The sequence below is a fragment of the Somniosus microcephalus genome, chromosome 2 (genome assembly GCF_052327205.1).
Source record: "Somniosus microcephalus isolate GS21.2 chromosome 2, FLI_Smic_1.0, whole genome shotgun sequence".
NCBI classification, from domain to species: Eukaryota; Metazoa; Chordata; class Chondrichthyes; order Squaliformes; family Somniosidae; genus Somniosus; species Somniosus microcephalus.
This window is the reverse complement of record NC_140988.1, coordinates 92,896,372-92,909,328: the sequence shown is the minus strand read 5'-3', so window position 1 is coordinate 92,909,328 and position 12,957 is coordinate 92,896,372. Positions and strand designations below refer to the sequence as shown.

Genomic DNA, 12,957 nt, shown 5'->3' with positions numbered 1-12,957 from the left:
GGTGTGACGTCGTCATCCTTTTTGTCAGCCAGTCAGTGCCTGTATGGAATGCCAATCTAGCCGTATCTTCCGGATCCATTCACGTCCTAGTAGTGGTGGTCCTCCATCTGGCAATACATATAGGTCCATTTTTGGTGTTTCCTTGCCGTTATATGTAACGTTCACCCTTATTTTTCCTTTGGGGTAGACTTTTTGCCCCGTGTACGTCTTCAAGACAATCTTTGTATTCCTCAAGGGTGTATGTGAGAATAGCCGCTTGTAGTCCCTTCGGTTTATGACGGTTAGGGCTGATCCTGTGTCCAATTCCATTTTCACTTGGACTCCTGCTATCTTGAGCGTGACCCAGATAGTTTGGTGATGCTCCGTTTTGATCACATTATGTAGTTTCAAACAACCCAGCTCCTTGCTTCCGGAGTCTGTATCACTCTTCGGTTTGTCGGAGCTACTCTCTGTCGCCTTATGTACCTTCTTGTACTTCTCCTGTGGAGATTTCTTGCTGCTGGTTTTCTTTCCCGACCTGCAGACTCTTGCTATGTGTCCTACTTTTCCACACTGCCTGCACACTTTGTCCTTGAACCAGCAATCATTATGGTCGTGTGTTGTTCTGCCGCAGCGATAGCACTTCACTGTTCTGTATGACATTTCATTTGTGCCATATTCTTGCGGTCTCCGTTGTATCTCTGCAGCGCCCCGTGCTGCTGCTTCGTGTGATACTGCAATGCTGAAAGCCTTGTCCAGCGTAAGATCCTTTTCTGATAGAAGCCATTTCTGGGTTCCTTCACTTTGAAGCCCACACACAAACTTGTCCCTTAAAGTATCTGCTCGTCCCGTTCCAAACTGGCAGTGTTTCGATAGCTTGCGCAGTTCCGTTAAATACTCAGCATTACTTTCATCTTTATGCTGGTTCCTTTTGTGAAACTTAAATCTTTCTGCTAATAGCAGCGGTGTGGGGTTTAAGTGGTCCTGTAGGATTGACACTATGTTTTCAAAATCCTTTTCTACTGGCTTCTCTGGGGTTACTAGGTTTCGTAGTAAGCCATACGTTTTTGCACCCATTGAATTCAACAATACCAGTGCTTTCTTGTCATCTGGCACTTCATTCGCCTTGCAGTATACTTCTATGCATTCGACATATGTCGTCCAATCTTCGACTTCATTGTCGAACGCTGTGATACTGCCACTCTTCGGCATTTTTGGGTGTGGTTAGACTGGCTTAAAATGGCGTCTCCCGCGCTTTCCTTTCTTCCCCACTGCGGCTTAAAATGGCGTCTCCCGCGCTGATGCCAACGCCGCTCTCGGCGGTCCTCGTGGCAAATGGCGACGCCCTGTGGGTTTCGTGCGCTGCTGCCAACGCCGCTCTCTGCGGTCCTCGTGTCAATGGCAGCGCCTCGCGTTTTCCTGCGCACCTCTCTTCCCCCGTTGACGCTGCTTGGCCCTTGAACACCGGCTGCGCTCTGCTCTCTCTCGCCTCTCTCCCCCGTTGACGCCGCTCGGTCCTGAACACCGGCTGCGCCCTGTGCGCTCTGCCCTCTCTCTCTCCCCCGTCGACGCTGCTCGGCCTTTCTCTGTGCCGCTTGGTCGGGCTCTAGCCCGTCGATGTCCGGGAAGGGTCTGCGCAGTACCTGTTGCCAGCCCGTTTCGCTGGACCACCGTGACTGGAAACCCAAGCCTGGCTCTCGACAGCCTCCCCTGCGATGCTCAAATCTCCGCTGGATGACTGGGCGGTTGCCCGTGGTCGACGCCCGTGCTTCTGGACTCGACCTTCTTCCACTGTTCTCCAGGAGCAAATCCCTGGGAGGTGATGCAGAGTTGCAGGTAGGTTCAAATCTGCTCGTCGCCAATGTTACGTCTGTGTATCTTAATGTTGTGTCCTTCAATAATCAGACAACAGACTGCAGGGAACGATTCAACAGGTGTTTACTGAATGAGGGTCACTCTAGAACTAACTGTACAGATCACTACTCAGGGTTTATATACAGGTGTGGTCACTGCCGGTACTACAGTACACAGGAGCTGTAAAAAGTAGTTCTCCCCTTAAAGGTACATACATTACAAAGACGTTCCTTAAAACCTACCTCTTCGACCAAACTTTTGGTCATCTGCCCCAACACCTCCTTATATGGCTCAGTATCTGTAGTGTCCGTGTGTAGATAAAGACACTGAAGACAGGAGTTGGTTCATAGGTATTTACTAAGCAAGTCTGGGGGGGGGTTTCTAAAGAATATACACAATACACAGGCTTATATAGCCCAAGTGGCAATTACCGGCATTACGCACACCTGGGGCTCTTAAAGGCACATACACCACAATTCCTCCCCTTCTAGCTAACTAGTACATCATATTTTAAGTAATTATTAATTACATGTTATATGCAAAATAATATACATTGCTGTATTAATTAATTATAAGTTAGTCTCTCAGGAGGCTTCCTGACTCGGTCCGGATAACGCCTCGGGGGTGTAGTAGTTTCTGGTGGTGTAGTAGGTTCTTCTGGCAAGGCTGATTCGGCTTGAAGGCCAGTGTCGGGTTCATCGGGCTCCAGTATCACCGGATCGGAGGTAGATATGGGTATCTCTACTTCATCGTTAGATGTATAGAGTGGTGGTGTAGGTTGTCCCTTTTCGGATGACTTGATATTATGCTGTCTCCGATGTCCACGGTATACATCAGTGGTCCTAATCGTGTGCAGATAGTTCCAGGCTGCCATTTCTCGGTACGGTAGTCCCGGGCCAAAACCGGTTGGCCTATCTGGAAGGCCCTAGTTGGCCTTTCATTCATGCCCTGAAACTGCCGGTTCTCCACGTCCCTTCGGATGTTGGGCTTGACCAAATCCAGCCGGCATCTTAGGTTTCTATTGTAGAACATCATGGCGGGAGTTTGGTTAGTAACCATATGCGTTGCATTCCTATATGCAAATAAGAAGCTATCCACCTTGTGCTGAAGTTTTATGTCTTCATTACCCATGGCCTTGATGGCCTTCTTGAAGGTCTGGACAAACCTTTCAGCCAATCCATTGGTGGCGGGATGGTATGGGGTGGACGTGTAGTGCTTTACCCCATTGTTCTTTAAGAACGTTCTGAATTCTTTGGACACAAATTGCGGTCCATTATCAGAACATATCTGCTCCGGCAGCCCATTCCTGGCAAATATGGTCCTTAATACTGTGATGGTTTTTTCCGTGGTGGTGGAGGACATCTTTATTACCTCCGGCCACTTGGAGTGTGCATCAACTGCGATTAAGAACATTGAGTCCATAAATGGACCAGCAAAGTCGATGTGCACCCTTTGCCAGGGAGATGAGGGCCACTCCCATGGATGTAGAGGGGCCTGTGGCGGAGCATTTTGGACCTTCTGGCATCCTAGGCAGCTCTTGGTCATGTCTTCGATGTCTCCATCGATACCTGGCCACCATGCAAACGCCCTAGCTAGGTTCTTCATTTTCACTCCACCCAGATGCCCCTCGTGAAGCTCCTTTAGCACTTTATCCTGGAGTTTGGGTGGAATCACCACTCTGGATCCACACATCAAGGTTCCTCGGCACACTGACAGCTGTTCTCTTCTTTGCGAGAATGCTGGCAACAGTGGTTCGCCATGTGCTGGCCATCCCTTCACTGTTAAATCGTAGACCCGTGAGAGAGTAGGGTCATCTCTTGTCTCCCTTTCAATGGCAGAATTTGTCACCGGTAGACATTCCACTATGGTAGAGTGGAATATCTCTACTGGGTCTACTGTAGGTGCCTCTTCTATCGTTGGCAACGGTAGGCGTGATAAACCGTCAGCATTCCCATGCTGTTTTGACCCTTTGTATTCAATGTTGTATTGGTGTGCCCCCAGAAAAAGGGACCACCTCTGTAGTCTTTGTGCCGTCATAATGGGGACACCTTTTTTAGGGTTGAATATGGAGATGAGGGGTTGATGGTCAGTCAGCAAGGTAAATTTTTGTCCGTGTAGGTAATGGTTGAATTTCTTCACTCCCCATACCAGGCTGAGTGCTTCCCTGTCTATCTGGGCATAGTTACGCTCAGCTGAGTTCAATGAGCGTGACGCAAGAGCTATCGGCCGTTCCGAGCCATCAGGGAATCTATGGGACAATACCGCTCCTATGCCGTAAGGGGATGCATCGCACGCCAGTCTGATTGGTAGTGATGGGTTGTAATGAGCCAAAATTTTCTCGGATGTGATTAAGTCTTTACATTTATGTAAGGCACGTTTACAGTCTTCGTTCCATTTCCAAATCACTCCTGTCTGTAGAAGATCATTAAGAGGGTGTAGGATAGTTGATAAGTTCGGTAAAAATTTATGATAGTAATTTATTAATCCCAGGAATGACCTTAATTGTGAAACATTTTCAGGTGCTGGGGCTTTTATAACTGCTTCAATTTTTTCAGGTGACTTATGCAACCCTTCCTTATTAATTATGTGGCCACAATATGATATCTGATTTTGGAAAAATTCGCACTTGGGGCAATTTGCTCGTAGGCCTCGTTCTTTCAGCCTAGTGAGCACCTGCTCCAAATTGGCAAGGTGCTCGTTGTCGTTTTCTCCTGTTATAAGGATGTCGTCTAGGTAGCATTGAGTCCCCGGAATCCCTTGCAGGACTTGCTCCATAGCTCTTTGCCAGATAGCTGGAGCTGATGCTATTCCAAAAACCAGTCGATTGTACTGGTACAGGCCTTTGTGTGTGTTTATTGTGAGATACTTTTTAGAGGTCTCCTCAACCTCCATCTGTAGATATGCCTGTGCCAAGTCAATTTTTGTGAAACGTTTCCCTCCGGATAGTGAGGCGAAAATATCTTCTATCCTCAGAAGAGGATACTGTACCGTGTGAAGGACCGGGTTTACAGTCACCTTAAAGTCCCCACAGATGCAAATTTTTTTCTGTTCCTCAGAGTTATTTTTCAATGTTTTTTTCATGACTGGAACGATGGGTGTTGCCCATTCGCTCCAATCTATTTTGGATAATACGCCTGCCTTTTCCAAATTCTTCAGCTCTGCCTCGACTGCCGGACGTATTGCGTATGGCACCGGTCTTGCCTTAAAAAATTTTGGAATTGCTGTATATTCCACTTTTATTGAGGCGGTGATGCCTTTCAAGGTTCCTAGTTTCTCTTGAAACACTTCTTTGGCGTTGGCCAAGATGTCTTTTAATCGTTCAGGTATGATGTCATCATTGTTTTTTTCCTTACTGGTCACCGTCAGTGCCTGAATAGAGTGCCAGTCTAAACGTATCTTCCTTATCCATTCACGTCCCAACAACGGTGGACCACCATCTTGTAGAATGTATAAATACAACTTTTGTATTTCTTTGCCGTTGTATACAACAGGCACCCTTATTTTTCCTTTGGGGTAGACTTTCTGCCCCGTATATGTTTTTAAGATAATGGATGTGTCTTTTAGAGGTATATGCGAAAATAGCCTCTCGTAATCTCGTCGATTTATTACGGTTAGAGCTGATCCTGTATCTAGCTCCATTTTAACTGGGGACCCTGCTATTGTGAGGGTAACCCAAATGGTTTGGTAATCCTCTTTGGCAAGTACATTATGTAATTTGAGACAGCTTAGTCTCTTGTTTCCGGAGTCGCTATCGCTATTCTGGTCTTCGAAGCTATTGTCCGTCATCATTTGTACCTTCCTGTACTTTTCTTTATTGATTTTTTGTTTTCTGTCAGTGGATTTATTTTGTCCAGATTGGCATACCCGTGCAATGTGTCCAATCTTACCACATTGCCTGCATGCTTTGCCCTTGAACCAGCAGTCCCTCTGGTTATGGGTGGATCTGCCGCAGCGATAACATCTTCCGAACTCCTGTGTCATTTTATGGGTGCCGAAGTCCTGTGTCTCTTGTTGTATCTCTGCAGCTCCTTTTGCTGCTGCTTCGTATGATACAGCCATACTGAAAGCTTTGTCCAATGTTAAATCTTTTTCAGAAAGCAGTCTTTTTTGTGTTCCTTCACTTAAGAGACCGCAAACAAATTTGTCTCGAAGATAATCCGATAGTCCTGCTCCGAATTGGCAGTACTTTGATAGCTTTCTTAATTCGGTTAGGTAATCAGCATTACTTTCAGTCTTGTGTTGATTTCTCTTGAAGAACTTGAATCGTTCCGCTATCAGCAGCGGTGTTGGGTTTAAATGCTCCTGCAGGGTATCAACAATTTCTTTAAAAGTCTTGTCCTTTGGTTTGGCTGGAGTGATTAAATTTCGTAACAGCCCGTATGTCTTCGCGCCCATTAAGTTCAGAAGTACTGAAGCTTTTTTTTCATCTGTTATTCCATTTGCAGTGCAATAAACCTTTACTCTTTCCACGTATGTGGTCCAATCTTCTATTTCGCCATCAAAAGCCTCAATATTACCAGATTTAGGCATTTCAGAAAAGATATGGTGCTTCCCGCGCTTTTTTTTTTCTTTCTCTCTGTAGCAACGATATGGCGCTTCCCGCGCTTTCCCGCCGCTGCTACCGATAACAACGCTGTTTTACTGTGGTTTCAGTTTATTCACTGTTGAAGACTCGTTCCCGACGGAGGTCTAAACGCTGACCTGCTTGCCGCGCCGGCCGTCTCTCGAGTGCACCCTCCCAGTCCGTTATTGCTTGCCTCCGATTTCGCTGCCTGTCTCAGCTGTTGAGCCCGCCGCTGGAGCTCCAGCCTGACGCCCAGGAAGGATTAGCGCAGTACCTGTCACCAGCTTGGCCAGCTGGTGAAACCATAGTTTCTCTCACTTCCTTGAGTCTTCTGGACGCTGGAGGAATCGATGTCCTTGAGGTGCTGCCGAATTGCAGGTAAGTCCGATCCCATCCTCGTCGCCACTGTAGTGTCCGTGTGTAGATAAAGACACTGAAGACAGGAGTTGGTTCATAGGTATTTACTAAGCAAGTCTGGGGGGGGGGTGGGTTTCTAAAGGATATACACAATACACAGGCTTATATAGCCCAAGTGGCAATTACCGGCATTACGCACACCTGGGGCTCTTAAAGGCACATACACCATAATTGCTCTTAAAGGCACATACACCACAGTATCAAATTATATATTTTTTTAATTTAATCCTCATTTACTCCTGTGAAGCACCATGGGACTTATTACGTTAACGGTGTTATATAAATACAAGTTGTTGTTGTAAGATTCCATCTTTTCTTCCTATAAGTTTTCTTTCTTTTGCCGACTTGGTTTGACACTTTATAACTGACAGGCAAGGCTACAGACCACCAATGACCCTTTGGTACCAGGTACCATCCAAGCATGACTTTCCATTTCTTCTCCTCCTCCCCATGCCCTTTCTCCCTGGGAGATACCAAAGCCTCTCAACATGGCTTAGGTGGGAGTGAATCAGAGCTCAAAGCTGCATCCAACCCTGCTCCATGGTACTAAATGTTAGAAAATAATCCTTAAGGGTTATAGCTAACATACCAAAACAAATCTGTTCAAAACAAAAAAAAAGGTTTACTCAAAGATCAAGTGGCACATTTAAAACCAGCACCAGATTCGAGATGAGTACCTGATAGTTTAAATAGCAGCTCTGATGCCACCTTACAAGACATATCCTGGCTGAACAGTTCTGAAGCAGCGGCAACTTCGGACATCTTCTTTGACCTCTCAGGAGGCTCCTGCGTCGTTGGGGGCTCATTACCAAACAGGTAACCAGATCGTGGTGATAGAATATGATCAGGTGGCGACCTCTCTTTAGGCTCATCTTTAGCTTTAAACTTTGGAGTTAAAGCTCCCCTTTGGTTTGCAGCTGTTATTTCAAAAGAGAAAAACACATGAGTACAGCACAATATATAGGCTATGGTTCTCTTTTACAGGTACAGTGCATTTACTACCTCATAGGTTATTCTACAGGTAGCTGAATGTTATCCTCACTGTATACAACCCAATTTGTTATTTTTGTTTTTAAAAAAAAACACCCTCTCAAGGTGGGGACTTATGCTAGTGTATAGTTCCATACAGTAGAACCCCTTTAGCACTTCACCAAAGTTGCCCGTTTTCCATGTGTGAACAGAGAAAAGCTGATTGGGTATCTGGGAGCACGTCCCATAATTTTCCACCCATTTAAACAAATGAATGTAAAACTGTGTGGAATGAAGACCTGAATTCCCTACATGCACTCTCGGTGGGAGAATCTCCATGCCAGCAGCATTTCATAAAATTAGCCTCAGAATTTATCGGGAACGGTAGCACAGTGGTTATGTTACTGCACTAGTAACCCAGATATGTCAGTTCAAATCCCACCATGGCAGTTGGGGAATTTAAATTCAATTAATTAAATAAATCTGTAATAAAAGCTAGCATCAGTAATAGTGACAATGAAACTATCAGATTGTTGTAAATACCCATTTGGTTCACTAATGTCCTTTAGGGAAGGAAATCTGCCATCCTCACCTGGTCTGGCCTACATGTGACTCTAGCCCCACAGCAATGTGGTTGACTCTAAACTGCTCTCTGAAATGGTCGAGCAAGCCACTCAGCTGTACCAAACCACAACAGAAAACAGTAAGAATAAAACTGGACGGACCACAGCACTGGCTTCGGACACAACAAAAGCACACCCAGCCCAGTCAACCCTGCAAAGTCCTCCTCACCAACATCTGGGGACTTGTGCCAAAATTGGGAGAGCTGTCCCACAGTCAAGCAACAGACTGACATAGTCATACTCAGAATCATACCTTTCAGCCAATGTCCCAAACTCCCCCATCTGGGAGGTATGTCCTGTCCCACCGGCAGGACAGACCCACTAGGGGTGGCGGCACAGTGGTATACAGTCGGGAAGGAGTGGCCCTGGGAGTCCTCAACATTGACTCCGGACCCCATGAAGTCTCATGGCTTCAAGTCAAGCATGGGCAAAGAAACCTCCTGCTGATTACCACTTACTGCCCTCCCTCAGCTGATGAATCAGTACTCTTCCATGTTGAACACCACTTGGAAGAAGCACTGAGAGTAGCAAGGGCTACTCTGGGTGGGGGACTTCAATGTTTCCTCACCAAGAGTGGCTTGGTAGCACCACTACTGACCGAGCTGGCCAAGTCCTGAAGGACATAGCTGCCAGTCTGGGCCTGCATCAGGTGGTGAGAGAACCAACACAAGTGAAAAACCTATTTGACCTCATCCTCACCAATCTACCTGTTGCACATACACCTGTCCATGACAGCATTGGTAGCAGTAACCACCGCACAGAGTTATTGTGGAGACGAATTCCCATCTTCACACTGAAGACACTCTCCATCGTGTTGTGTGGCACTACCACCATGCTAAATGGGATAGATTCAGAACAGATCTAGCAGCTCAAAACTGGGCATCCATGAGGTACTGTGGGTCATCATCAGCAGCAGAATTGTATTTCACCACAATCTGTAACCTCATGGCTCGGCATATCCCTCACTCTACCATTACCATCAAGCCAGGAGACCAACCCTGGTTCAATAAGGAGTGAAGAAGAGCATGCCAGGAGCAGCACCAGGCATACCTAAAAATGAGGTGCCAACCTGGGGAAGCTGCAACACAGAACTCCATGCGTGCTAAACAGCAGAAGCAGCATGCTATAGACAGAACTCAGCGGTCCCACAATCAACAGATCAGATCAAAGCTCTGCAGTCCTGCCACATCCAGTCGGGAATGGTGGTGAACCATTAAACAACTAATGGGAGGAGGAGGCTCCAAGAATATCCCCATCCTCAATTATGGTGGAGCCCAGCACGTGAGTGCAAAAAACAAAGCTGAAGCATTTGCAACCATCTTCAACCAGAAGTGTCGAGTGGATGCTCCATATCAGCCTCCTCCTGAGGTCCCCACCACCACAGAAGTCAGTCTTCAGCCAATTCAATTTAGTCCACGTGATATCAAGAAATGGCTGAGCACACTGAATACAGCAAAGGCTGTGGGCCCCAACAACATCCCGGCTGTCATGCTGAAGACTTGTGCTCCAGAACGAGCTGCGCCTCTAGCCAAGCTATTCCAGTACAGCTATAATACTGGCATCTATCCGACAATGTGGAAAATTGCCCAGCAATGTCCTGTCCACAAAAAGCAGGACAAATCCAATCCGGCCAATTTACCGCCCTATCAGTGGACACTCAATCATCAGGAAAGTGATGGAAGGTGTCGTCGACAGTGCTATCAAGCAGCACTTGCTCGCCAATAACCTGCTCACTGACGCCCAGTTTGGGTTCTACCAGGACCACTCGGTTCCAGACCTCATTACAGCCTTGGTCCAAACATGGACAAAAGAGCGGAATTCCAGAGGTGAGGTGAGAGTGACTGCCCTTGACATCAAGGCTGCATTTGACTGAGTGTGGTATCAAGGAGCCCTAGTAAAACTGAAGTCAATGGAAATCGGGCTGAAAACTCTTCACTGGCTGGAGTCATACCTAGCACAAAGGAAGATGGTTGTGGTGGTTGGAGGTCAATCTTCACAGCCCCAGAACATCGCTGCAGGAATTCCTCAGGGCAGTGTCCTAGGCCCAACCATCTTCAGCTGCTTCATTAATGACCTTCCCTCCATCATAAGGTCAGAAGTGGGGATGTTCGCTGATGACTGCACGGTGTTCAGTGCCATTCGCAACTATGCCCGCATGCAGCAAGACCTGGACGACATTTAGGCTTGGGCTGATAAGTGGCAGGTAACATTCGGGCCGCACAAGTGCCAGGCAATGACTATCACTAACAAGCCAACGTGTAACTGTAGTGTATTTACCTTTAAGAGAGAACTACTTTTACAGCTCCTGCATACTGTAGTACCGGCAGTGACCACACCTGTATATAAGCCCTGAGCAGGGATCTGTACTGTTAGTTATTAGACTACCCTCATCCAGTAAACACCTGTTGATTGTTGATCTGCAGTCTCCGTCTATTTATTGAAGAACACCATACCTTAAGATTCACGGATTTAATAGTGGCGACAAGGTCGATTCGAACCTACCTGCAACTCTGCATTTCCTCCCAAGGATTCGCTCCTGGAGGACAGTGGAAGAAAGTCGAGGCCAGAAGCACGGGCGTCGACCACGAGCAACCGCCCAGTCATCCGACAGAGAGTGAGCATCGCAGGGGAGGCTGTTGAGAGCTGGGCTTGGTTCTCCAGCCACGACGATCCAGCAACAGGCTGGCAACAGGTACAGCGCAGACCCTTCCCGGACAGCGGCGGCTGGAGCCGACCGACGGCACAGAAAAGGCCGAGCAGCGTCGACGGGGTAAGAGAGAGGGTAAAGCGCACAGGGCGCAGCCGGGGGTTGAAGACCGAGCGGCGTCGACGGAAAACAAAAAGAGAGAGGGTAAAGCACAGCCGGGGTTCAGGACCGAGCGGCGGCAACGAGAGGTGCACAGGAAAATGCGCAGAGCGCAGCCAGGGCTCAAGGGCTGAGCAGCGTCCGCGGGGGAAGAAAGGAAGTGCGGGAAATGCCATTTGAGCCACGGAGAAGAAGGGAGAGCGCGGGAGACGCCATTTTTGAAGCCGCAGCGGAGAAGAAGGGCGAGCGCAGGAAGAAAGGGAAGTGCGGGAGACGCCATTTTGAGCCAGCGGAGAAGAAGGGAGAGCGCGGGAGACGCCATTTTAGCCAGTCTAACCACACCCAGGGATGCCGAAGAGTGGCAGTGTCACAGAGTTCGACAATGAAGTCGAAGATTGGGCGACATATGTGGAACGCATGGAGGTGTACTGCAAGGCGAATGAAGTGCCAGATGCCAGGAAAGCACTGGTTTTGTTGAATTCCATGGGTGCAAAAACGTATGGCTTACTGCGAAACCTAATAACCCCAGAGAAGCCAGTGGCTAAGGATTTCGCAAACATAGTGGAAATCCTACAGGACCACTTAAACCCCACACCGCTGCTGATAGCAGAAAGATTTAAGTTTCACAAAAGGAACCAGCATAAAGATGAAAGTAATGCTGAGTATTTAACGGAACTGCGCAAGCTATCGAAACACTGCCAGTTTGGAACGGGACTAGCAGATGCTTTAAGGGACAAGTTTGTGTGTGGGCTTCAAAGTGAAGGAACCCAGAAATGGCTTCTATCAGAAAAGGATCTTACGCTGGACAAGGCTTTCAGCATTGCAGTATCACACGAAGCAGCAGCACGGGGCGCTGCAGAGATACAACGGAGACCGCAAGAATATGGCACAAATGAAATGTCATACGGAACAGTGAAGTGCTATCGCTGCGGCAGAACAACACACGACCATAATGATTGCTGGTTCAAGGACAAAGTGTGCAGACAGTGTGGAAAAGTAGGACACATAGCAAGAGTCTGCAGGTCGGGAAAGAAAACCAGCAGCAATAAATCTCCACAGGAGAAGTACAAGGTGGTACATAAGGTGACGGAGAGTAGTTCAGACAAACAGAAGAGTGATACAGACTCCGGAAGCAAGGAGCTGGGTTGTCTGAAACTACATAATGTAATCAAAATGGAGGATCACCAGACTATCTGGGTCACGCTCAAGATAGGCGGAGTCCAAGTGAAAATGGAATTGGACACAGGATCAGCCCTAACAGTCATAAACCGAAGGGACTGCAAGCGGCTATTCTCACATATACCCTTGAGAGCTACAGAGATTGTCTTGAAGACGTACACGGGGCAAAAAGTCTACCCCAAAGGAAAAATAAGGGTGAACGTGATATACAACGGCCAGGAAATACCAAAAATGGACCTATATGTATTGCCAGATGGAGGACCACCACTACTAGGACGTGAATGGATCCGGAAGATACAATTAGATTGGCATTCCATACAGGCACCGACGGTAGAGGCCAAAAAGGATGACGACGTTACACCTGGACGACTGTCAAAAATGCATACTGACGCACAAGAAGTGTTCCAGGAGGGACTCGGAACACTAAAAGGCATAACAGCGACGATTAAAATAGAGGAAAATGCAAGCCCAAAGTTTTTTTTTTTTTTTTTTTTTTTTTAAGGCCTTATGCGATCCGCCCAGCTGTTGAAGCAGAGCTGGAAGGTTTGGAACGTTCAAGAGTACAG

The 12,957-nt window shown here is 47.4% G+C and overlaps 1 protein-coding gene across 5 annotated transcripts in view; it reads right to left on the bottom strand.

Moving 5' to 3' along the window:
* The window catches only part of znf827 (zinc finger protein 827), a 113,881-nt gene that overhangs the window by 61,726 nt on the left and 39,198 nt on the right, over nt 1-12,957 (bottom strand). For all 5 annotated transcript variants that reach the window (XR_015081682.1, XM_086011191.1, XM_086011198.1 and 2 more), the window contains exon 5: nt 7,492-7,731. Coding sequence is in view for 4 of the 5 variants with exons in the window: in XM_086011191.1 (XP_085867317.1) it covers nt 7,492-7,731 (240 nt within the window). In the remaining variant the exon portion in view is untranslated. The remainder of the gene's footprint in view (nt 1-7,491; nt 7,732-12,957) is intronic.